At 42.8% G+C, this 26,721-nt stretch overlaps 2 protein-coding genes across 3 annotated transcripts in view; one reads left to right on the top strand and one right to left on the bottom strand.

Moving 5' to 3' along the window:
* The window catches only part of rnf175 (ring finger protein 175), a 394,559-nt gene that overhangs the window by 239,113 nt on the left and 128,725 nt on the right, over nucleotides 1-26,721 (top strand). The gene's annotated exons all lie outside the window — the stretch shown is intronic.
* Nucleotides 1-26,721, bottom strand: part of npy2rl (neuropeptide Y receptor Y2, like) — a 97,830-nt gene that overhangs the window by 31,646 nt on the left and 39,463 nt on the right. For both annotated transcript variants that reach the window (XM_050066402.1, XM_050066401.1), the window contains exons 2-3: nucleotides 3,084-3,300; nucleotides 917-1,049 (exon numbers count right to left, since the gene is read on the bottom strand). In XM_050066402.1, coding sequence (XP_049922359.1) covers nucleotides 917-1,049; nucleotides 3,084-3,239 — 289 coding nt within the window. In that variant the 5' untranslated portion in view covers nucleotides 3,240-3,300. The remainder of the gene's footprint in view (nucleotides 1-916; nucleotides 1,050-3,083; nucleotides 3,301-26,721) is intronic.

Below are 26,721 nucleotides of genomic sequence, written 5' to 3'. Positions count from 1 at the left end.
GGGACCCCTCCATTATTGACCCCATCAAACAAAATGGGGGCGCTAGAGAGCTCATTTCTTATCTAGGCCTAACCGCCATATGGATTTTTACTAAACTTGGTAGATATGTAGAACAGGACGCCTCAAGGTGACTGGAGAAATTTAACTCTAATTGGCAACTGGGTGGCGCTATAACAACAGAAAAATGTCCTGACGTCCTGATGCTAACTTCCTCTGCAACTCTTATTTTTGTTGATTCAAACCAGAAAAAACAAAATCCATTGCTTCTGAACAGCTGCTACAGTTTACATGTTGAGTTCAGCTGGATATTCTGAGCAGTGTGATATTAACTGATGAGAGAAAGGAGACTTGATGTTTTATGAAAAGTAAATTAGCACTTTAAAGAACATCACAAGTCAAAGTCCCTCTTGATCCTTGTCTCCTCGCGTTAATTAAAATAGTCCTCAAAGAATTATGTAACAAGCTGGATATCAAATAAAAAATAGATAAAACAGATGTTAATGAACGTATAGTATGAATCAACTCCAAAAATACTCCGCTCTTCTTCACGCTGACATTTTACACCTCGTAACAATAACGCCTGTTTGTCCTCGATGGACGTTTGAATGTCAAACACATGACAGCTAATGTTTGATTTCATCTCTGCAACACACAGCAGCAGACGACTCCCGGAAATCACCGGGAAACAGAATATAACAGCTGACAGATGTTTGAGTCATCGTCACACACACACACACACACACACACACACACACACACACACACACACACAGGCCGTCGTCTTTGGATGTCAGAGAGGATTTCCTGTCTCTGATGAGGCTGACAGCATCGAATCAGAGCCACCGTGTGCGTGTGTGTGTGCGTGTGTGTGTGTGTGTGTGTGTGTGTGTGTGTGTGTGTGTGTGTGTAAACATACCAACAGCCAGGTTGGCGATGAAGAAGTTGGTGACAGTTCGGAGCGTCTTGAAGCGGTAGATGACGTAGATGACCAGAGAATTCCCCAGAACGCCCAGCACGATGATGGTGCTGTAGGCCAAGATCAACACCACCTGCAGACAACAACAACAACAACAACAACAACAACAACAACAGTCAGAGGTGGTTGTTTTGATGCAGCAACAGCTCGGTTCACTATACTGGAAATAAAAGAGGACCAGTGACGACATCTGCTGCTTTAATGTTTTGAATCTCTTTGTAGATGTACTGATACTGATTTATATGTGTGAGACAGATGGAGCTCCTGATGTGCTCACAACGCGTCCAAAGAAAGAAGTTACTGATATTTTCCCTTTCTCTCAAACTGTGACTCTTAAAGCTTTGAAAAGGCAAATAAACAAACAAACAAACAATCTATACAATCAGCACAGTTTCAAAATTAGAGTCACCAAATGTCTCCCCTTCTGTTCCTGAGATATGACGTTAAAACATGATGATGTCACAGTCAAGCTGACCTTTGACCTTCATTATTTTATCCTGTTAGACATTTGTGTCAAGTTTGGTCATGATTAGTGAATGAATTCTTCAGTTATGGACAAAAACATGTGGTGTGAGGTCACATTGACCTTTGACCTTTGACCACAAAATTCTAATCAGTTTATTCTTCAGTCCAGGTGGAAGTTTGTGCCTACTTCAAAGTAATTTGCTGAGGGCCATCTTGAAATATCACGATCACAAGAATGAGAAGGGACAGGTCACAGCAACCTTGACTTCTGTCCATCAAACTTTTATCACTTCAATGTTAAATCCAAGCAGACGTTTGTGCCAAATAAGAAGAAATTCCCTCAAGGAATTTGAGATACCGTGTTCAAGAGAATGTGACACAAAAGGTCACAAAGGAATTTGAGATACCGTGTTCAAGAGAATGTGACACAAAAGGTCACATCGACGTTGACCTTTCACCACAAAGTATCCAATCAGTTCATCTTTGAGTCCAGGTGGACGTTTGTGTCACATTTNGTCACAGAAACACCGGAAATGACACAACTCGCTTACCGCAATACGTCAGCACGTCAGTCTGCAGATCAAGATGATCAACACGAGGTGAGATCTGATCACTAGGCCACCTTCCACAAAGTATCCAATCAGTTCATCTTTGAGTCCAGGTGGACGTTTGTGTCACATTTAAAGAAATTCCCTTTGGCCCCTAACACACAGAAAGCATTGTGCAGGTTACAAAACGCCACAGAGATCTGTGTGGGTACATGAGACCCTAAAAAAGAGGCTGCATCATAGGGAGTACCACCAGTTGGTCCAGGAGCTTCTCCTCCATCATGGACGTTTACAGTACTGCACTTATCTGCTGTTTTCTATTGAGATGGTGCTAACTGTGCTTTGTAAAGTCGTATAGCTCTGGGTATCCAGCAACCACTACCGCCAGTTTCTCCTCCATTGGTTACCAACTGTAAACTTGTTGTCATGACCACCACAGAAGCCCCGCCTCTCACATCACGTTTGAGATCACGTGGAGCACTTTCCTGCTCTTTCCTGCTTTTTCTTAACTCGAGGAGTTCAGAGCGCTGCGGCAAAAACACCAGGCGCGTCGCGACACAACAACAGCGAGCAAAAAGCTTCATTCTCATTAAAAACTGTTACAAAAAGCTGAAACACTTCCTGTGTGATCAGGGCCTGAAGGTGTTCTTCAGATAGAGAAGCAAGAGGAAGTGCAGAAGTCTAGTTTTCTCTCAGTCCACTTGTTCTACATTATGCACAAAGGTCACTGTGGGATTTCTGCCAAATGAAGCCAAGATCAAACTGCCTACTGCAGCTTTAATCAGTGCAACTGAAGGTTTGTGACTGAAACGTTGTGAAAAAGCATTTTTGGGAAAATCAACAATACATTCAACATGTGTTATTGGATGTAATTGTGTCCCTGCACCTCAACGTGTGCAGTACCTGTTCTTCACTTTTTATTAATGCAACATTAAATGTTTCCATGCTCTGTCCTCTGTTGGTTTAAAGGGATAAATACTTTTGATTAAGTGCCATCTGTCGTCCCAGCTGTGATCTGATCTGGTATCAAAGTGCTACACTACATCACTGCTGCACAGAGGAATGGAGTTTGTGTGGTAAAAATATTCCCCTACCTGCACACTCAGCAGTTTAATGGGGTCCTCTGGAAAATTCACTCCCTCTAACACCAGCGGAGGCAACGCCGGCGGGTTAGCGCTGCCAGCATTCAGGTCGTAGTCCGGCAGGGGCGGGAGGAGGAGCTTGTCCTGTGTGGTGTTGATGACCTCCATGTCTGGTCATATGTGTTCAGCCGGCAGCTCCATTTCACAGTCACACACTCTGTCTCACGGCCTGAGGGGGAGAAAGAAGCAGATGGACAAACGGGTAAATAAAAGCTGACTGTCGTCTTTTGTGGACACTAGGGGGCAGAAAGCAGCAGCATGTTATTTCCCTGTCAAAGTGTTTGATGCACAGAGCAACAATAGCGTCCCTCCGGAGGCGTTTTCTGTCAACCTGATGAATGCTATTCCAATATTCTCTCTCTTTTAGCTCTATTTTTGGTCTCCACCACCTCCTGAGTGAAATACTTGTCTCTTTAGCTGCTAAATGCTCCTCTATCTCCACAGGCTAGTCTCTGAATGTATTTATTAGAGAATAATTTTGCCAGGAAGGACATAATTCCACTGTGTCTTTTCATTTGTTTCAGAATTTGTACACAGACAGCAGATTAGCGTGAGTCATCAGGCTAAAGCAGGACATGAATTTATGTGAGGCTGATTCTTACAAAACCACAGTTTACATGCTCTTTGGTCAGTAGCCAGTTTACACCCTCACTAAGCCTCCATGCTGTGAGCAAAGACGGACCATGCAGAACAGATTGTGTTCTCACCAACATTGTTTCACTCACAAATCAGGAGCAACTCTGGTGTTAATAATCCCAAACAGCAGGCAGACAACATACTGCACGCCCTCCTTTTCAACATGTTTCACTCACACTGAAAACACATTGTTCCAGCGGTTACGGATTTCTGTGGCCAAATAATCAGGTCACTTCATCAGACATGTTACTGGGTTATTCCTAATCCCTGAACCTGGAGAGAAACCTGGATTAAGTGTTTAAATGAGATCAGATTACATCTGAAAGTAGATCATCAGATAATCTACAATGCATGGAAACACACCAGATAACTCTGGGACTTTTACAGAGGCACAGTCACAGATGTATCTTGTTTCTGCAGGAATACAATCAGATAAAATGATGCAGCTGATTGTTGTTAATCAGAGGGACTTCAACTTTAAGAGACTAGAAGAGTCTAAACACCGGCTGCTTTAACTCACATTCATAAAGATATTATGTTTGTTTTATATTTGATATGAGTCAATGATCAGTCCAGCCGGCTGAGGAAAATGTTGGTTTATGTTTCTGCACACCCTGGATATGCTACATTAGCACATGACATACATATCATATCAAAGTTTCTAAAGTGATGTAGTATATGAGCTGACTGTCATCTGGTAGTGGAGGGAATGGTGGATGGTGTGACACCTTGGCGAGATGACTACCAAGCTGCAGATGGCTGTTTGAGACCAATAAACAACAAAACTGGTTGTTTTGTAGTAACCTGTCTGTGTTTTTACAGGCACGAAACATTGGTGTTTTGCAGCAACCTGTCTGTGTTTTACAATTAGATTTTTATGCACCAAATATGTAGCAACCTGTCTGTGTTTTTACGGGCACGAAACATTGGTGTTTTGTAGCAACCTGTCTGTGTTTTACAATTAGATTTTTATGCACCAAATGTGTAGCAACCTGTCTGTGTTTTACAATTCACATTTATAGGCACCAAATATTGGTGTTTTGTAGCAACCTGCCAGTGTTTTTCCAGCAGCTTTTGGGCACGAAGCATTTGTGTTATTAGGCACCAAACGTGGGTGTTTTGTAGTGACACAACTGTGTTTTACAATTACCTTTTTAGGCACCAAATGTTGGTGTTTTGTAGCAACCTGTCTGTGTTTTACAATTAGCTTTTTAGACATCAAACATTGGTGTTTTGTAGCTACCTATCTGTGTTCAATAAACTGCTTTTAAGGCACCAAACGTGGATGTTTTGTAGTGACACATCTGTGTTTTACAATTAGCTTTTTATGCATCAAACATTGCTGTTTTGTAGTGACCTGTCTGTGTTTTACAATTAGCTTTTGAGGCACCAAATGTTGGTGTTTTGTAGCAACCTGCCAGTGTTTTTCCAGCAGCTTTTGGGCACGAAGCATTTGTGTTTTGTATTGACCCATCTATTTGTATAAGCTGCTTTTTAGGCACCAAACATGGGTTCTTTGTAACAACCTGTCTGTTTTACAATTAGCCTTTTAGACATCAAAAATTGGTGTTTTGTTGCAACTTATCTGTGTTCAATAAACTGCTTTTAAGGCACCAAACGTGGCTGTTTTGTAGTGACCAGTAAGCAATAAAACTGCTTGTTTTGTAGCAACCTGTCTGTGTTTTTCCAGCAGCTTTTGTGTTCAATAAACTGCTTTTAAGGCACCAAACGTGGATGTTTTGTAGTGACAAATCTGTGTTTTACAATTAGCTTTTTATGGATCAAACATCGCTGTTTTGTAGTGACCTGTCTGTGTTTTACAATTAGCTTTTGAGACACCAAATGTTGGTGTTTTGTAGCAACCTGCCAGTGTTTTTCCAGCAGCTTTTGGGCACGAAGCATTTGTGTTTTGTATCGACCCATCTATTTGTATAAGCTGCTTTTTAGGCACCAAACATGGGTTCTTTGTAACAACCTGTCTGTTTTACAATTAGCCTTTTAGACATCAAAAATTGGTGTTTTGTTGCAACTTATCTGTGTTCAATAAACTGCTTTTAAGGCACCAAACGTGGCTGTTTTGTAGTGACCAGTAAGCAATAAAACTGCTTGTTTTGTAGCAACCTGTCTGTGTTTTTCCAGCAGCTTTTGTGTTCAATAAACTGCTTTTAAGGCACCAAACGTGGATGTTTTGTAGTGACAAATCTGTGTTTTACAATTAGCTTTTTATGGATCAAACATCGCTGTTTTGTAGTGACCTGTCTGTGTTTTACAATTAGCTTTTGAGACACCAAATGTTGGTGTTTTGTAGCAACCTGCCAGTGTTTTTCCAGCAGCTTTTGGGCACGAAGCATTTGTGTTTTGTATCGACCCATCTATTTGTATAATCTGCTTTTTAGGCACCAAATGTGGGTGTTTTGTAGCAACCTGTCTGTGTTTTACAATTAGCTTTTTAGACATCAAAAATTTGTGTTTTGTTGCAACTTATCTGTGTTCAATAAACTGCTTTTAAGGCACCAAACATCACTGTTTTGTAGTGACCAGTAAGCAATAAAACTGCTTGTTTTGTAGCAACCTGTCTGTGTTTTTCCAGCAGCTTTTTAGGCACATAGCATTGGTGTTTTATAGCAGCACATCTGTGTTTTACAATTAGATTTTTAGGCACCAAANGCTGTTTTGTAGTGACCTGTCTGTGTTTTACAATTAGCTTTTGAGGCACCAAATGTTGGTGTTTTGTAGCAACCTGCCAGTGTTTTTACAGCAGCTTTTGGGCACGAAGCATTTGTGTTTTGTATCGACCCATCTATTTGTATAAGCTGCTTTTTAGGCACCAAACATGGGTTCTTTGTAACAACCTGTCTGTGTTTTACAATTAGCTTTTTATGCATCGAACATCTGTGTTTTGTAGCAACTTATCTGTGTTCAATAAACTGCTTTTAAAGCACCAAACGTGGATGTTTTGTAGTAACACATCTTTGTTTTACAAACATTTTTAGGCACAAATCTGGGTGTTTTGCAGCAACCTGTCTGTGTTCCTCAAGCAGCTTTTTAGGCACCTAATATGTCAGTTTTGTAGCAACCCGTCTGTGTTTTTCTAGCGGCTTTCTACGTACCAAACATAGGTGATTTCCTTTCTGGCGATTGGATTGTAATAATATTCAAGAATATGTCCAGTAACTACAACATTAAAAAATGGCGTTACATTGATTGATAACAGCTAGTTGTCCAGTTATGGTTATAATGACAAGAATAAAACTTGACAAAACTGAACAAACTTTAAAATCAACCTGACAGCCCACTCTGCACTGAAGCTTAACAGTGACATTCAGTGATCATCAGAAAACTCTCCTCGCTCTCTGTCTGAAAAAAAAGATCTACACAAGAAAAAAACACATCACTTTATTGTGATGTTTGCAAACAGCCAAATCTATTCTTTCAAACATGAAAATGCGAGGCTGGTGTGTCATCTTCAAGAGAGCATCTTTGTCTCAGTGTGAACAGTACAGACACCAACATTCAGAGAGAATCTCAACCAGACAACAGGCCAGGCTTATAGAAATAACATCAGTTAGCTACAGCAGAGTAGATTTGCAGACAACAGATGTATTTGGTGAAAACAGCAGTCCCTGACCTCCAACATCTTGTGTAAGTTTGAGTTAGAATTGCAGCTCCTGTGATATAAAAATCTCAGCCTTTAAATATGCAGTTTATCGCTGTGTTGTGTTAAAGCGTTCAGATATCTGCATTTCACACAATAACCTCCAAAAAACACAAATATAAAAACTATGACAATAACGTGGCAACTTTCAGTGTGCTCTTGAGCATCACAGTGAACCCGTCAGCCCGGGTGATGCAGAGCAGCAGATGGTGGTTGTATGGGGCAGCCCCCACTGGGCTCAAACCTCCGGGCTTTGAATATTCATACAGAAACCAAAGGAAAACCTTTTGGGAGCTTGGATTGTTCCCGACCATGTGGGCGAAGCGAAAGTCTGAGATGCAGCAAAGTTTTTGGTGACAGCTGCCAAAACTCCTCCTGTGCATTGTCTTTTTAGAGGGAAGCTTCAGTGTGTTTCAGCCTGAACCCTGTTTCCAGTGTTTTTGTGTCTAAGTGACTGAAGGGGACAGTTTTTAAACTGGTCCAGTACTGAGTGGCCGGACACTTGTCTGACAACATTATGAAATGATCCCTACAGACACAGAGCTTTGTGTTCAGCCAGAAACAGCCCAGAAATCTCCATCACCAAACCCACCAGACTCCATTTAAATAAACAGTCATTTTAGCCTGTACAGAGGCAGCATGTTGTCACATCTAACTGGGTGAGTTAAGGGTTAATTTAAATCAAACCAGAGTTGGTGATTGTTGGAACAGTGGAAACATGAACCAAGACGGCTGTTGAAAGTTTAATTTTGTGTCTGTCGACTTTGAAAAAATACTATTTATTTGAAGAGTCTGGTGGGTTTGGCAACAGCAATTTTGGGGATGTTTCTTCTCAGCTTTTTAGGCACCAAACGTGGGTGTTTTGTAGCAACCTGTCTGTGTTTTTACAGGCACCAAACATTGGTGTGTTGTAGCGACCCATCAGTTTTTATGAGCTGCTTTAAGGCACATAACATTGGTGTTTTACTGCAGCACATCTGTGTTTTACAATTTGATTTTTATGCACCAAACATGGGTTCTTTGTAACAACCTGTCTGTGTTTTACAATTAGGTTTTTAGACATCAAACATTGGTGTTTTGTAGCAACTTATCTGTGTTCAATAAACTGCTTTTAAAGCACCAAACGTGGATGTTTTGTAGTGACCTGTCTGTGTTTTACAATTAGCATTTGAGGCACCAAATGTTGGTGTTTTGTAGCAACCGCAACTTTCTGGTTAAACAAAAAAGATCTTACTCTTTAACACAAAGGTGCTTGTGTCCAAGTGACTGATTAGACAAACCACCAGACTACATTTAAATAAACACATTTCATTCAAAGTCGACAGAAACAAAATAAAACGTTCATAACTTTAATCTGAATAACAAACCAGGGCTCGGTGCTCCGGTTGGATCCAAACGGAGAGCCGGGGCTAGCTCAGAGACTAGCGGAGGCTAACTGGCTGTGCTTCCCTCCGGTCATGCTGCGGCTAACGCTCCGCTAGCCGCTCCCAGCTAGCTCCGGTTTGTTATTCAGGTTAAAGTGGGAAGAAGCAGCGGGTCTGTGGGGCAGCTGAGTGAAGTGGAGCCTGAGGAGGAAGCACCGGTTAGCCCCGGTTTCACTACAGGCAGATTCACTCGCTACAGGGGCGAGGAAATAAAACCTGAACAGTCAATCAGAGTGATCTCTCTCACCGACAAGCTCCGCCGTCAATTCAACATGCTCAATCAGCCGAAAAGCCGCCGACGCCGAAGTGCCGACGGTGTGGGACACACCGCAAAAACTAGGCCGACAGACGCTCACCGACGGCCCGACTTTGGCCGTTGGTGTGTCAGGGCCTTAGAATAACAATCTGAACCTGTCAGTGACAAAAACAAGCTCGTACACTGAGGCTGTGAACATGCTCCGAGTATATACTGCAGTCTGTGTGGCAGCTGCCATCTGCACCGCTCTCACTCAGTGCTGGACCCATTTCAAAAACTGTTACTCCTATTAGTCACTTCCACGAAAAACATGGGAACATATGAATCCCTTCAACATGTGTAACCATAAACTGTTGTCTTTATAACACCCCACAGGTATAACTACTTGTCATGAAAAACCTACTCCAACAGAAATATATCACGAACACTTTCAGCATCAGAGGAAAAAACAGGAAACACAACACCACAAGTGTAAAGCTGAACCCTTCAAAATAAAAGTCTAATCCACTAAATCCAGCTGTGCGTCACAGAGCAGAGACTCAGACCGAAGCTCTGGGTTCACAGGTGGGAGAATGTCACACCAGCTGTGTTCACACAAACACACACAGCTGCGACCTCTCCGTTTCACAGCTCTGTGATGTCGGCCAGTCAACCGGCCCCGGGGGAAACTTCAGCACGCACGCACACACACACACACTCAGATATCCGCACAGGAACACAGATACACACCAACGGAGAAACTAACACACTCACATAAACAACCCAAACAGATTCTCTAAGTCACACACACTCACATGGGAATAAACACACACACACACACACACACACACACACACACTCCAGTGAACTGATTCACTGAGCAAGTTGCCCGAGGGCATTCAGCTCCCTCCTGCTCTCGCTCACCGCTGACAGGATCAGTGACGACGCCAACTCGCACTCGCCAGAAAAAAACAAACAAACCAAGACGAAGCGAGGCGGCGTTGTGCCGACTCACCTCACCACAGGTCTGAGGCGTTGCACCTTCTCCTCCACGTTTACATCTCGATAAACACAGAGGTGACAGGTTTCAGCTCACATTACAGGAAACATCTACTCAAACACAAACCTCTTCAGAACATTAAGATGGAGCTTGTGTGGGAGTTCAACATGTAAATGAAGCACTGTGGTGCACTCTGGGAAAAATAACCACAGAAACATGTTCAGGATTTTTCTCTCTGAAGCTGCTGATCTGTTGGTTCAGTGACAAAGCAGAGTCCAGAGTGGATGTGTGTCAAGACGCCTCTGGTGTGTAGGTTTTACAAAACACACAAGTGTTGACGCACAACAGCAGCAACACCTTGACAGGCAAATCACTCACCTGCCTGAGGTTCATGTTGCTGTATCGTGTTGTTGCTACACCAACGTTAGCTTACGCAGGTAAAATCCCTGTTACCTCTGTGATGTTAATGAACAGCAAGAAATAAGAAAGCTTAGTTTGTATGAGATCAGACAGGGCTCCTCAAAACCTCCCCTCAAAGGTCTTCTGCTCTACACAGGTCACAGTGACATGACGTGATGATGTCACAGCTGACCTTTGACCTTTTGACCTTCATTATTTCATCCTGTTAAACATTTGTGTGAAATTTCCAAGTGAATGTTTGTGCCCAATTTGAAAAAAATCCCTGAGTGCTTTCTTAAAATATCATGATCAAAAGAATGAGATGGTGAGAGGTCACAGTGACCTTGACCTCTGACCATCGCAAATGGACATTTGTGCCAAATATGAAGAAATTCCCTCAAGGCATTTTAGATACCGTGTTCAAGGGACACTTCGTCTTTCATCTTTAAGTCCAAGTGGATGTTTGTGCCAAATATGAAGAAATTTCCTCAAGGCATTTTTGAGGTACTGGATTCAGGAGAATGGGATGAAGAAGGTCACAGCGACCTTGACTTCTGAACACACTAATCAGTTCATGTTTGAGTCCAAGTGGATGTTTGTGCCAAATATGAAGAAATTTCCTCTATGCAGTTTTGAGATACTGCGTTCAGGAGGCTGAGACGCACAAGGTCACAATGACCCAGACCTTAAACCACCAAAATCGAATCAGTTAATTGTTGAGTGAAGTGGGTGTTTGTGCCAAATTAGAAGAAATTCCCTCAAGGCATTCTTTTGAGAGTCTTTTGTGACGTCACAGTGACCTTTACCTTTGGCCACCAAAGTCCTATCACCTCTAAATTAAGTCCAAGTGGATGTTTGTGCCAAATTTGAAAAAGTTCTCTGAAGTGTTCTTGAGATATTGCACTCAAGAAAATGAGATGGATGAGGTCATATTGACCTTGACCTTTGGCCATCAAAATCTTATCAGTTCATCACTGAGTCAAGTGGATGTTTGTGCCAAATTTGAAGAAATTTCCTCAAAGTGTTTTTGAGACACAGATTTCACAAGGATGGGATGAATAATGTTACATATATCAGAGTCATCACACACTCTGTCTTTGCTCACAGAGCGGTGCTGCTGCAAATGGCTCGTTCAAACGCAAAACAGCTGATGCTGAAAAATTTAGCATCAAAGTAGAAACACAAAATAATTAAGAGGAGAAGTGCAGCTTCAAACTGGCAGCCGCCAAACCGCCGCCAGACCTCCAGCGTCTCTCGGCAACCGCTGTGATGATGTTTACTTCCACAGTCGGGCAGCAGCATTTGTAAAAAGCTGACACCTGCTCCACATAATGACTGCTGGCCTAAAAATAAACACCAGCCACAACTTATTAAAGAAACACCACCCAATTAATGCGTCCTCACGGCTGCCACAGACACTTCCTGTTTGTATCAAACTCAGAGACAATGAGACTAATTTAAGAGCGTGCAGGAGAGGAGATGGCTGAGCAGTTTTAGACGAAGCTGATCTGAAGCAGTTTAGGCTTCTTGTCTCTGGAGCCACACGTTGAAGCACAGTGTCTGTTCTTTGAGGCTGCAGACATTCATGTTGCATCTGAATCATCTGTAACAAATCCTGACATATATTTGTGATAATAAACATGAAATTATACAGAGCGTATTTCCCCCAAAAAATGATGTTACTAAGAACTTTGCAGCCTGAGACGAGATGAGAGGGAGCAGGACATGTTTCAGATGATGTGGCAAATCAACTCTGACCGGCTGTGTAAAAAAACAGATCCAAATGGGGCATGAGAGTCCTGTGATACGGCGTCTGGGCTTCTCCGAGGTGCAGTCACGACTTGTTTTATTGGTTGTAGAGCTTTAAAAAAAAATTAGGTGACAGAACAAAGCAGACGTGCCTTATTGGACGATCCAAACCTTTATCAAAATGTGGCACTTTTAGCGTGTAAAGGTGCGGACACACCAAACCGACATCAAAGAACTAGCGGCGACGAAAGCCAACTTGTTGCGTCGTCTACGTCGCCTCACGTCGCCCTGTGTCAGTTGCATTTGAACACACTACACGGACTACATCCGACGGCCAAGTAGCACGTACGTTCTGCGCCTGCGTGAGAGAGAGCGGAGTGAGAGAGTGGTACATCCTGTCAGCCGAGGGGTTTCCTATCTGTGCAGCCGAGCACCGCAGCACCTCCACGGACTATTACATCCAGACGGTCCCGGTGTTTCCCGGCTAATGCTCCGCTAGGCGCTCCCAGCTAGCTCCAGTTTCACTACAGGCAGATTCACTTGGACACACCGCAAAAATAGGCCGACAGACGCTTGCTGACGACCCGACTTTGGTCGACAGCCGACCGTCGGCTTGGTGTGTCAGGGCCTTAAGTCGTTAGCTCAGAGGCTGTTGTTCCTTGTAGCAAGGGAAATGGTAACATGCAGATAGTGGACTGGGACGTGGATGACGGCAAAAATAACCGGCCAATAGCAGTTTTACAGCTACAGTATGCACCGAGTGAGTCACAGCGTTCTTAGAGCTACGACTGTTCCTAGTCTCGTGGTGCAGACACGACAAACAAGGCGGTTCTTAGACGCCTAAAGTCTTCTTTAGTTCTGGGATACTTTGGCGATTTTAAACCATCATTGTATCAAAACACTGTGAGTAGTCATGGAAATGAACTGTGATGAACTTCCTCCATCTAACCAGGGACCAGATATCCGTCTTTGCTCCCCAGTGAAACTCAGTTCCCAGTGAGTCTCGCTGCTCTTGGGCCGAGCTACAGGCTGTACTTCTGCATCTTCATATTGCCCGCCACCGCAGACACAACAACTACAGACACAGACCAAGATTCTGTCACTGAGTCGCCTATTTTTTGCCTCAGATGTTTTCAGAAACATATTTTACCTTACTGTGGATCTGTAAGAGATCAAGATCATTTCTTGCCAGCTGGCCACCATTGTTTCAAACGGACATGTTTGCATCACGTCACCCACCAGCAGGAGCGTTTGTTGGTCGATGCGGACCAGTGCATTCTGGTAGGTGTAGGTTTGCTCCCTCTTGAGCAAAAGCAATGGTTTTGTAGCATTGATTCCAAAAGTATTTGCATCTCTCTGCTGCGGAGACATCCTAGCTTTAATAAAAGACCATCTTTCCAACGATGACGAACTTCGTCAATTATAATCCATATAGGAGATTAAAGGAAACGGCTTGTGGTTTGAATCACAGGTTGAACACGTAACACTTAATTGCCTTGTTTGCGTTAATCTTTTCTTTGTTCTCTTGCCTGTTCTGACCGTCCTGATGCAAACTGAGCAAATCCTCTTAATTTGTTTCTCCTTCTAATCTTCAGCTTACACTTTGTCAACTTGTTTACATGCTAAGAATGTTTCATCTGTCAGTATCGTGCCTATAATTGTCTAAAGTTAAGGTTCAGTCTCTGATCTTCTAAAACCAAAAGTCTTTTTGAGGAATCAGCAGCTTTGCTTTTTCTCACCAAGCAAACACCAAACCTCCGCTCGCAGCGCTATCTGTATTTCTTATTTTCTGGCTGTACAACTGCACAGACTCAAAGAACACTTTGATTTCATTTCATTTGTGTCAAGTGGCTTCATTGACATTCAGCAGGCGACCGGAATCTTGCTGGATCTCTCTCCGAGGACGACTGTTCATTATTTATTTGTACTCAGCCGGCCCCGGCGATTAGCTGGGTCAAATCAAAGAGACGCACTTATTAGGGAACATCAAGGGGCCCGACACGCAGGGCGATGTTTCCACTCCAGAGCAAAACCAAGTGCGGAGAACTCTTTAATTTAATCCCACAATGGTTCTCAGAGGTGTTTGCATGAAAAAGAGTGACCCAAACTGAAGCCAAGGTTAATAAAGCTCTCCTGACTCAGCTGCCATTATTCTCACTGTTTCCGTCTGAGCACGCTGAGCAGCAGAAATCCTGTTCTGCAGTTTCAATGTTTAAGAACAAAAGCGCTGCAGAGCCCAGCGTGAAGGTGATAAGAGCATACGAGACGGGTCGAGACTGAGTGTTGAGAATCCTTTTCAACTCCGGATGACTGTGTAATTTTAAGGCAACATCAGCTGTCCTCATTCATCCTCTAACGCAAGGGTTCTCAAAGTGTTTCAAGGCCTATGTGTTTACAGTCTGGTGCTGCACCTATTCAAGGCAAACCTGAAGTAAACCGAGGAGCTGTCCTTGAACTGTTTGGAGCACATGCACACACATGGTCTCTTTTGAAAGGTAGCACTCTGAAGTTCTTTGCTCAGTAGTCGGCATCACTGTAGGTGCTGCCGGCATTGCCGAATAAAAGTTTGAACACACTGAAGTAAGAAGGTTTTTATCTCCATCAAATATTTTCTTGCTAACAGATGCTTGCAGAGGACTGTAGCATGAAGCCTTACCTCGTCCACATTCAAAGAAAATAAAACCACAATGAATATTTTACACATTTTTATAAGGTTTTGTCCACAAGAAGAAGTTAAAACAATGTACGAATGTGTGATTAAGAAGAAAAACAAATCAGCAAAGACAAAAATGTATATTTAGGAGCTTATTGTGTATAAACACAATTTCATAAAATCTAAATTAATGACAGAGACTGGATATTCCCCTTAAGACAATAAAATAACCATCTCTTTATAACTGACTTTACCTGTTTAACCCTTTGAACTCTGCAATAGAAATGGTCTGCTAGTTCCTACAGTTAAACATCAGTAAAACCGAAGTGGTCCTATTCGGTCCCTCAAACACCACCGGGGACATTGCTCACCATCCAGGGTCCCTGGCGCCCAACCTTCATTCCCATGCCAGAAATCTTGGTGTCATATTTGATTCATCACTCAAATATGAAAAACAAATCAACGCCGTGGTCAAAGGTTGCTTTTTCCATCTCAGAAATATCACCAAAGTCAAACCACTCCTCTCACTTACCGATCTGAAAAACGCCCTCATTTCTTCTTGCCTCGATTATTGCACTTTATCTCGGCATCAACCAGTCTTCTCTGTCGCGTCTGCAGCTGGTGCAGAATGCCGCTGCCAGACTGATAACCAGCACAAAAAGAGAGAAAGCATTACACCCGTCCTGGCATCTCTGCACTGGCGTCAAGTTCAGAACAGAACTCAAAATCCTCCTGTTTGTCTTCAAATCCCTTCATGGCCTGGCACCCCAGTACACCTCTGAGCTCCTGTGCCCCCTCACCAACCCCAGATCTCTCAGATCCTCAGATCCTCAGACCAGCTGCTCCTGGCTGTCCCTCGTTCAAAGTCAAGGGGCAGAGGAGATCGGGCCTTTGCAGTGGCCGCTCCCAAGCTGTGGAACGCTTTACCTTTTTCTACCAAATGTGCCTCCACTGTAGTTATGTTCAAGGCGAAACTAAAAGCTCATATGTATTCCCTGCTTATTGTGACGTCATTTCTTTGAGTATTCAAATGTTTCATATCGCTGAAAGCTGTATAGCCCAAGCTAAAAGGTTATGTACGTCAATAAACTATGGATGGAAAACTATGGAGAATGGATGGAATTGCGTTATTTAATATAATAACAAAATTCTATGTCTTTTCCAACATGTTCAGTGATTCAAGTCTGGAAAATGAGACTGTGAAATTCCATGATTCTGCCAGATGACCATAGGAACCCTGGACAATGCACCAGAACCCAACAGAGTGATGTTTAGTTTGTTTGTCGTCAGACTTTTATCCAAGATTTTGACAACTGTAACGACTTTAAGTCTTAAAAGACAAACATATCTCTCCAATGGAACAATCAGCATCTCTGGGGATACAAAGGTCCAGAGTTTGACCCCCACTGTGTTTAATCCTACCTGCCAACGATGGAGCAATATATGCATGGCGTATGTTTTTGAAGTGCTACGACCCTGATTGTTAGAACTGATCGCTGCTTCCCCCCTTTGAAAGGATTTATTTCCACAGTGACATGAGCCTGTAGTCTCTCAGAAGAAATCCAATAAAAACCTGACGTCTCCTCTGTACTGTGTTGGACCTGCCTGGTGTTTTAAGGTTAATGGCCCTTTTTTTCCACCACGTAAACAACAACGTCCCCCTGCTGGGCTGTTTAGAGCCACAGTGAGCTCTCAGCTCTGGACATCAGCGGGAGGTGTCAGCCCGCAGCGCCACATCAAACGTGCCTGATCTGTCTGCAGCCTGATGGAACAGGAACTGGATCAAGGAGAAAAGAGTCACACGGAGGTGACGACAGCTCTGTCACCCTGCGGCCCGCAGCGCTTTAACACAGGAAGTCACACCATTTACTTTACTGCCGAGCGGGAAATGAAATGATGCGGGTCGAATCGAAAATCCAGGCCGACATCACATTTAAGGTCAGTTTTACTAAACAGTACGTATCCAGGGGAAGATGACTGAGCAGCTCTGTCCTTGTGAAGGAAACGACAGCAGGGGGACAGCCACTGAAACCTCAGACTGTTTAACGCCAAGACGTCTCACTGGACCAATCAGGAACAGAGCAGCTGTCTGAGGTCATGTTTGTTGTGAGGTCATCCCAGTTTTGAGTGAGAATCAATGGCTGCTGCAGCAACAGTGAAACACCACAATCAACACTGGAGCCTTGTGAGATCTGCTCATCCAAAGTGGATGTAATGAGATGCTTCATTGTGAAGTCGTTCTCAGGCTGCTCGACCCGGGGCCAGATGTCCACTTCAGCGAACAAGTGCAGTGAAGTGGAAATCACTTCAGTGAAGTGGTCCATAGAAGACAGAGACGAAAAAGACGAAAGAAACTGAAGAAACTGAGGAGAAGAAAAAGAAAGACGTGAAAGGCGTTTTAATGATTTTCAGATCCCATTTGGAGATAAGATGTTCTGTTTTCTGTGATGTCGTCTGCTGTCTGTCCTTAAAACAGAATCTGACCTCAGTAATGGCGACATGTTTAGAGAAAGGATTAACCACTGCCTACTTAAAGACACTCACACTGAGTACTCACTAATTCAAGAGTGAAACACTGGATCAAAATTATAGACTCTTGGAAAGACGCTTTACAAAAGGATGTGTTGTTTGTAAGATTAAGGGTTCCATGAAGAACCCTTCTCACCCAAAGAACTCATTTTTGAAGAAGAAGAAGAAGAAGAAGAAGAGGTCCTTTAAGGATTGTTTCCAAGACTTTGTGCTCCACTGTCTCTCAGATTAACTCATATCACAGCGGTGCCTGGACAGCGTGACGTGTGNTTCTCACCCAAAGAACTCATTTTTGAAGAAGAAGAAGAAGAAGAAGAAGAAGAAGAGGTCCTTTAAGGATTGTTTCCAAGACTTCTAAGCCCTGACACACCAAGCTGACGGTTGGCCGTCGACCAAAGTCGGGCCATTGGTGAGCGTCTGTCGGCCCAGTTTTTGCGGTATGTCCCACACTGTCGGCACTTTGGCACTCTGCTCTCTCTCGCGCAGGTGCAGAACGTACGTGCTACTTGACCGTAGGATGTAGTCTGTGTAGTGTGTTCAAATGCAACTGACACAGGGCGACGTGAGGCGGCGCAACAGTTGGCTTTGGTCGCCGCTAGTTCTTTGATGTCAGTTTGGTGTGTCAGGGCCTTAAGGGTTCCATTAAGATCTTGTTTCATCCAAAGAGGCCTTTTTTAAAGGAGAGGTTCTTCTTCTTCTTTTGTAAGACTAAGGTTTCCATTAAGAAGACATTTTATCCAAAGAACTCTTTTAGGAAAAATAAAGAGTTAATCATGTACCCATTATATTCTTTCTAGAGAGTCCCTTTTTAAAAAGAAACGCAAGACTAAGGGTTCCATTTGGGAATTGTTTCATCCAAAGAAAACTTTTTTCAGAAAAGGTTCTTCATGGCTTCTTGCAAGACTAAGGTTTCATTAAGAACCCATTTCATCCAAGGAACCCTTTTTGGAAGAAGACTCAGGATTCCATTAAGAACCTGTTTGATCCATAGCACCCTTTTAAAGAAATTGTTCTTCAAGGGTTATTTGTAAGATTCAGGGTTCCATTAAGAAGAGTTCTCTGTTGAACCTCTCATAAGGGTTCTGTGTGGAACTTTCATGTAGCCTTTACATTCTTTCTAGAGAAACCATTTCTTTTAAAAGAGACACAAGACTAAGGGTTCCATCTGGGAATTGTTTCATCCAAAGAAAACTTTTTAAAGAAAGGGTTCTTCAAGGGTTATTTGTAAGATGAAGGGTTCCATTAAGAAGAGTTCTCTGTTGAACCTCTCATAAGGGTTCTATGTGGAACTTTTTAACCCTTTATGATGGGTTGTACGTAGATCCGCCTGCAAGGGCTCCAGGGTTTTACAAGGTTTTACAAGGAACCAAATAAGGTTCTCCTATGGGGACAAGCCAAAGAATGCTCTATGGTGTTGGTTCCATACTTTCCCCCATTTCTTTAAAAATTGGTCCCATTCTGATCGTGTCAACTTCACCAATGAACGCTGATTTACAGGTGGAATTAACACGGACATGTAGAGATGACTGCAAGCAAGTAAACCAGGTTGTAAACAACACAGGTTTTGTGAAAGAAACTTTCCCCACTTTGCTAGAACTCAGCGATACATGAGTTCTTTGTGTTAAGAAACACTGGAGGGAAACAAACTTTGTTAGCTTTTGAGTGATTTCATTTGTTTTAGAGGCGCGAGAGCTCAAACTTCCTGTTGTGATTTGGCAAAAAAAACAAAACAAAACTGAAATACATGTCCTTTAAAAATCAACAAGTTTGTATAAGTCAAAACACAATCTGGTCCATTTCTGATGATTATTGGTGGTTTACAGACTTTGGACATGTTGTACTTGGTGCAGAGAACGTCCGGTATAAATCTGCAGTGAACTTTGAGATGATGACATAATCACATCAATCCGTCACCTTGTGGACAGTGACCTTTGACCGCTCAGCCCAGTAAATCTGTCTCTGAGCGACACGACCAGATACAAATCATGGCAACTTCCACAGCATCTACTCTGAGTTAAATGTTGGTAAATCACAATCTTGGCTGATCTTTCGTGACCTTCGTGAGAAGTGAAGTGCATCGGGGAGATGGGTGAGCGGCAGAGAGCCAGAGGTGCTGTGAATTTAATCAGAGAAGAGAGCCAGGGACCCTGAAGGCAGCACGCCAAGACTCTCTGAATTACATTTCTGCTGGAATAATAAATGGAGACCACCATGAGAAAATTCACCTTAAACCTAAAACTGTGATGTGAACGAAAAATATCAAGTCAACTCTTATTTGATTTACAAGGAGTTTAGGAAAAAAGAGGCTAAAACACACTCATTTTTGGTGTTGATTCCCCGCTCTCTAAAACCTTTTAAAGCAGCTCACACACCCTCAGTGTTTTAATTATTAAGACAAATCAGAGAGCAGAGAAATAAAAGAGATAAAATATTTACAGCTCTGAGGAGTACGTCTTCGGGGGTCAGGTGAGCCATTTACGTCGAGGCGTTTTCTAATCATTGCTGTCAGTCAAATTCGGGGTTTGTGGGTCTGGACAGCATAATAATCAAGTGTGCGCAGCTCCATGTCAGTCAAAGCCAAGAAAATGATCCGTGGATTGCTGGAATTTTCTAGGAATGATCTTCATACCTACACTGGTTGCCAGTGTGTGAGATATCTCAGCAACTCTATGGAGCTATTTGGCCTCTCATAGTTCCTAGTTTGAGTTTTGCAGCATGCCTTCACACGCACCCTAACATTCCACCACTATTATAAAAGTATTCTGAATTTGATCCGGCCCATGTTAACAGCATGGTCTGTCTGGATATTCCAAATTCGGCCTTTGGCCCAGTTCAGACCAAAGATTCACGATGAGATGAGTTGAAACAGACAACTACTGTCAGCGCTCCGTTCTGTGAGGTTGTAAAAAGCTGCTGGTTGACAGGAAGTGACCAGTGGGAAACCTTGTTGACGCAAAAAGCAAAATGGCACAAGTGTCTTCGACCGCTCCCCTTTTCCACAACTTGATGTGATGAAGGATCGACCCCTGTCAAACAGTCAGAGACGAGCTGGTGAAGGAAGTGTCGCATTTTGCAGCTAAAGAGACGGATATTTTTCTCAACAGTTGGTGAAGACCAAAACCTACGGAAGCCCTGAGAGGCAAGAGGAAAAAAAGAGAACAACGTTGGTCAAAACAAAGGAGTCGTTTATCTCCTGTGTTTGAGACAGTACCTCCAAGGAGATGCATTTTAGGCTTCATTAGGCTGTTTTGAGTGTGAGAGAGCCATGCAGGGTGAAGTGCTCACAGTTTCACCATCAACACTCAGAGACACAGAGCTGCTCCTCTGTTTAATCTGTCTGGTCAATAGTCTACAGTGTGACATCGGTCTGCACGCTGCACATGCTACGCTACATCAGTCTGTGAGATGAATGAAGTTACCGCTGCAGCACATGTACAACGCTGTGGGCCCTTTCCTCAGAGACTTTTAGCGTTTTTAGCCATTTGTGTTTCTGTAACCAGTTTAGACGCACGGTGCCACGCCGAGCTGTGCACCTACTCCTTCTCTAGAGTCGGTCAAAAAGCCGGGCTGCCCGCACTCTAGTCTAGCCGACCCAACCCATTGTAAGACTCTCCTACCGTCTGTCTGCAGGAGACCAGAGAGACAGGTGTCTTTAAAAGTCTCTGTGTGTTCAGTTCTCAGTGCGTCTGTAGCTTCTGACTGAATCTCTGGTTTGGTTTAGTTCCTCTCCTGTGTCCTGTTTTTACTTCACATATCTGCTTTATTTCACTGTTTCAATTGTTGCTTGAAAACTCGACATCATAGAAAATATCGGGATATATATCGCGTATCGCCGTTCAGCCTGAAAATACTGGGATATGAATTTTTGTCCTTATCGCCCAGCCCTCCAATATACACATGTATTTTTAATTGGCTTTGCAAAAGCTTCATGAAGAGGGAAATGCATTCATCGGGTTGGCTGGAGAAGGTGAGTTCTGGTCAAACGAACAATTACTTAAAATGCTGAGTCACACCTCAAACACCTGCAGTTTCATTTACTTGGATTCTCCACAACTTGTGTGCTCCAGTTAAAGAGAACACAGCAGCAGAAAGAAAGGTGGCAAACAGGGAGGAAATGGGAAAGAGAAAAGAATGAAAAGAGGTGGTGAGCGAGGGGGATAGAAAACCAACAAGACAAAGAAATCACGAGTTCCCAAGCGGGTGAAAAGTGGAGCAGCAGCCGTCAGCTTTCCACCAAAATCCCAGCAGCCCATTAAACTTTGAAAAGTGACAGTTTACTGTGCTGATTAAGAATTGATCGTGAATGGGACTTCACATTGTTCATTACTTTGTCAGCAGGAATAACCGTGTCTCACTAGAAACTTTCTGTCATAACCAAAAGGCAAATGGCTTAATTCCAAAAAACACTGTGTGGCTCACAGACTAATTACTGTTTCTATTCATTTCTGATGTCTAACTAAAGGTTTTCTGCTGCCTCATAACCTGAGGAGTAGCTCGGATTAATAGATTTCAGCATTTATAATCATCTTCTCAGTATCAGTGATTTAAAATGCCAGCATTGTTTAAATGTCAGAACGCAGCTGCAGGTGGGCGAGAGAAAATCTTAACAGCCACGAGTCAAATTAAAGTAATTATCTCTGACATTTTCATGTCAATGAATAAATAACCTTTTGTCCAGATCTTTATTTGTTTCTACTTGCTGTTTGTTACCCTCAGGTGTCTGTCAGCTCTCTCCCAGAGAACACAAAGAGAGTGAAGTGTTATGCAGGAGTTTTAAAGTACAAAAAGAACTTAGCGCTAACAAATGGATCACATCAACGTACAAGAAATGGATCTTGAGCATTAATGGATCAGAAGGAAGAACAGTTGATACTGTAGATCATGACATTTTACAGTCATGGGATAGTTTACAGATTATTTATTTGACTAACAGACAACAATATGTGCAGGTTGCTGGTAGTAAATTTGGAGGATATATCTGGAGTCCCACAGGGGTCAGTGTTGGGGCCCTAAAATTTACTTTATATGTAAACATTTTTTTTTATTTTTGAAAAGGTTGCAAATTATATTGTTTGTAGATGATACCCCACTTTTCTTTTATACTTTTGCATGTTATATTGTAGTCTCGCCACCAGACAATCAGAGATCTCCGCCTTCTGATAGTCTGGGGACACTCCTTTCTGAAGTGTGTTTAACACACCGGAGAAAACGGCCGGCAACAAAGCAACGGCTCTTGCATTTTTTTAAAGGACACGCCCTCCCGGAAATGTGCGCTCCCCCTTTTCTCGTCCGCAAGGAAACAAACACACAGAGAGCTTGAAAATGGATGCCGAGAGATTTAACTCTGTTTTATCAAACGTGTGCTCAGTCCACAAGATTGTGGAAATGAAGGACTTACAGCGACTTTGTTTAAAACTTTTAACGCTGTCGGACTATGTTTACGAGCACAAGAGTTCAGCGAGCCACCGAAGGACCGCCCTGTGGATTTACTATTGGTTCTGCAACGTAGGGAGTTTTTTTAAACTCTGAAATTGTATCCGCCCATCTAAACACAAAATCAGGGAGAAAGACATCAGTCTTTAGTTAAGCAAAGCGTCTAAAGACTGACTTGTGAGTCTAGTTATATTGAGGGCAGCACGGTGGTGCAGTGGTTAGCATTGTTGCCTCACAGTACGGGTCCTGGTTTAAACCGTTCAAACCCCAGGTTTGAGCCCTTTTGTGAGGAGTTTACATGCTTTTACATTTCCTCCAGGTGCTCCAGCTTCCTCCCACAGTCCAAAGACATGCAGGTTAACTGGTGACTCTAAATTGGCTGTAGGTGTGAATGTGAGTGTGATGTGTGTGTGTCTGTCTCTATGTGATAGTCTGGCAACCTCGCCCAATGTCAGCTGGGATTGGCTCTACCATTTCACTAAAGTAACACATATGTCAACCTCATGGTGGCGCTAAAGGAGAAGTCTGATATGCACTCATCATTTAGGGAACATAGATGTCAGGTCAGAATGTGGTTATGTACTGTTGATCTCTTGGGTTCCATTATTTTGTTGTTTAATTTTAAGCACTTTTTGTTTTACTTTTCTGAGTGAAGGTCTGGGGCAACACATATTAATAATAGAGTAATGTAATACAAATTGGGTAGAAATAAACTGTTTACCAAGTCATGGATATTCAAACTGAAATTAAAAAGGTTAATTAAATAAACAAAGGTGTTTCCTGTTCAAGGACACGAAGGAAATTTCATCTTAAAACTCTCATTTCACTGTAAGAAGAGGCCAGGTGAAATAAGTTGTTTTGATTTTATAAAGCATCTTAATTTGTTGTGGATTACACTTTGTTTTTTGACATGATTGAAAGAATAAATAATTAAAAGTATCACAAGCAGTGATTCCAGGGATCACACACACTGACTGACACATGTCACCAACAGTTAAAAGCTGTGAAGACTCAAGACTCTGACAGTGACAGACAGGTGCATGAAACATAACCAATGGGTTTTTGACATTTGGTCAGATGCTCATTCATTTATGACAAAATCTGTACCGTGCCATGCTCTTGCAAAATCATTCTGGGGACATGTTTCAGAAGCTGTATTAAAAATATCCAACAAGTTTGATGATGTCTGGACAAACTGTCTGAATTTGCACCAGGCCCGTGCACATGTTTGGAGCTAGTGGTGCCCCCTATGGATGATGATGACTGGAAAAACAGTTTCTAATTTATAGTCTGATTTGTGCTGCCATGCCCATTTATTATTGTTTTTGGAACTTTAGCACCCCCTAGTGGTCAACTTGAATAAACCTTTCAGGGTATGTTTCAGGTACCTATGTGGACATTTCCTGCAAGTTTCATGATGATTAGCACAACAGTTATGGAGTAAGGTCTATTAATGTGCTGAGCCACGCCCCTCTTAAAGGAAATGGCCACTTTACAATGAAGATACAGACAGTACTTACTGAACCCCATGCCGACAAGAAGTCCAGTGTAGTTTTTTAATCCACTAAACTCGTTCGGGGTATCGGAGAATAACAGCTACACTTGAAGTGCATGGAACCTACATTTTGAAAATGTAATAAAACTCCGCTAATGCATTTCAAAAACATCAGAACAGCTCGTGCGTCATAGTCCAAGTGCCCTGAAGCTGCGGCATGCAAAACTGACATGAAAAGACGTAATTTACTCCACTTTAATAGCATCATTTCTCACCGTAGTCAGTTAGCCTGCTCTGCAGGAGTGTTGTGTTTACACGGCAACTCGCGCGAGACTCGAGAACTAGCACCACCACTAGCCATCAGCTAGTCTTTACGGATCAGTCATTCTGACGTTTTTGAAATGCATTAGCGGAGTTTTATTACATTTTTAAAATGTGGGTTCCATGCACTTCAAGTGTAGCTGTTGTTCCAGCTAGCTGTTATCCTCCGATACCCCAAGCGAGTTTTGTGGATTAAAACCTGCACTGGACTTCTTGTCGGCATGAGGGTCAGTAAGTACTGTCTGTATTTTCATTCTAAAGTGGACATTTCCTTTAAAGTTAATTGGTCAATATATTTAAAACCCAATGTGATGTCAACAAGCGTTTGATAACTTTTGCTTTGGCACAAATCAGACCTAAAGTTTAGGAGGAAATATTAAAAAATTGTGTTTTTCAAAATATTGAAAATTGTGGAAAATCCAGCCGGGCAGACCTTGATAGGAGGCAATCTATTGGTGCAGATGGATCTCAGTACCAGGTTTGTGTATATCAGACTTGACTGGGGTTACATTTCTTGGCAGCATTTGCACACAACTTCCAATCACTGATGAAATTTCTCATGCTTTTGGGCTTTCACTCCTCATAAACGAATGCCGGCCATCTGAAGTAAAGAGCACTGTGTTCAGTAACAGAGTCACTGAGACGCAGGACACAGCAACATGAACGTAACTCTGAGCCACAGACATACAAACTAGAAAGCAATTAAACCTACAAACTGCAGATTGCTGCTGAAAAAACACCATTTTGGAGAAGCAGCTCTTCAACAGACCGAACAGTATCTTCAGTTGAACAGTGTTCACCCTGTTCATCCAGGTGTATATCGCTTTGTGATGAGACCGAGAGAATAAAAGCCAGTGGCTCAGACTCTTCTTGGATTCTGTGCTCGACACTGAGCCTCACAGTATATATGAGGATTACTGTCAGACTGATGATTACAGATGGACAGACAAGCTGCTGTCTGGCAGACCAGAGCCTCTTTTATCTCTTCTGTCTCACACAAGCACTCAAATTCATTTCAACAAAAATCACTTGTGTAAAATGAGCCTGATGGCTGGGAATAAAAAAAACTCTGCGCTGCGACGGGACACCAGGCAATCACACACATCAGTCAAACAGCTGGTTATCAAACGTCTCTTCTCTCCTTCTGTCTCCCTGAAGAATAAAGGATATAGATTGTTTTTAGGATTAAACACCGGGATCTACAATCACAGCCGAAACCTTTCAAGCTCAGTCTGTTGTTCTTAAACATGCGCTGAAAATCAATGCTGGGCTCAGTCGACCGATGATGACGAACCCTGACAGGACAACAGCATCAGGCTACATAATATCTGCCCCCAAAAACAATCCGACCCAACAGGGATCAGGAACCAAAGTGAGCAGCAGGTGAAACAGTGATTTATCCTGTGGATTAAGACAACATCTTGAAATAAATCCCTTAACCCTTTGAACCGGTCAGAGATGGTACGCCAGAGTCTCTCTGCTTACTGTGATGAAATTTCTTGGAGTATCTTGAAATGTTTAGTATCCCTAAAATCACAACCAAGCTAAACCTAAGCTGCTCTGTTCTGTTCCTGGGGGGTCTTTGCTGCTGCTCTCTCCACCTTAGGCTTTCTATATAGGCGCATGGAAGGGCAGAGAGGTGTGCTGTCTCCGCCTTAAGGCTTTCCACGTAGGCGCGTGTAAGGGTGGGGAGGTGTAGGCTCTCTCCGACGTAGACTCTCTGCATAGGCCTAAGAAAGGCTGAGAGGCCCCTGAACAGAGCCATACCACCAAATATAATGCCGCAAATGGCAATAAAGTTTTCCACGAAAGGTTCATTTTAATCTTGCACTCCACCCCCATTTTGTAGCAAAAACGCCTAAAATGACATACCCAAATTAAAATGCCTGTAGCTTCTGAACCGCTCTGACTACATGCATGCATGAGGTCTTGCCAGAAAGCAAACTCCCTGAAGTTTGATTTTGCCTAAAATAAAATAAAAAATGTGTTTCAGGATGAATAACTGTCTGTGGCTTAATCTGAGCAGGTAAATGACACTGTGGGGCTGTAGGCACACTATCA

The sequence above is a fragment of the Epinephelus moara genome, chromosome 17, assembly GCF_006386435.1.
Source record: "Epinephelus moara isolate mb chromosome 17, YSFRI_EMoa_1.0, whole genome shotgun sequence".
Classification (NCBI taxonomy): Eukaryota; Metazoa; Chordata; class Actinopteri; order Perciformes; family Serranidae; genus Epinephelus; species Epinephelus moara.
This window is presented reverse-complemented; position numbering and strand designations above follow the sequence as displayed.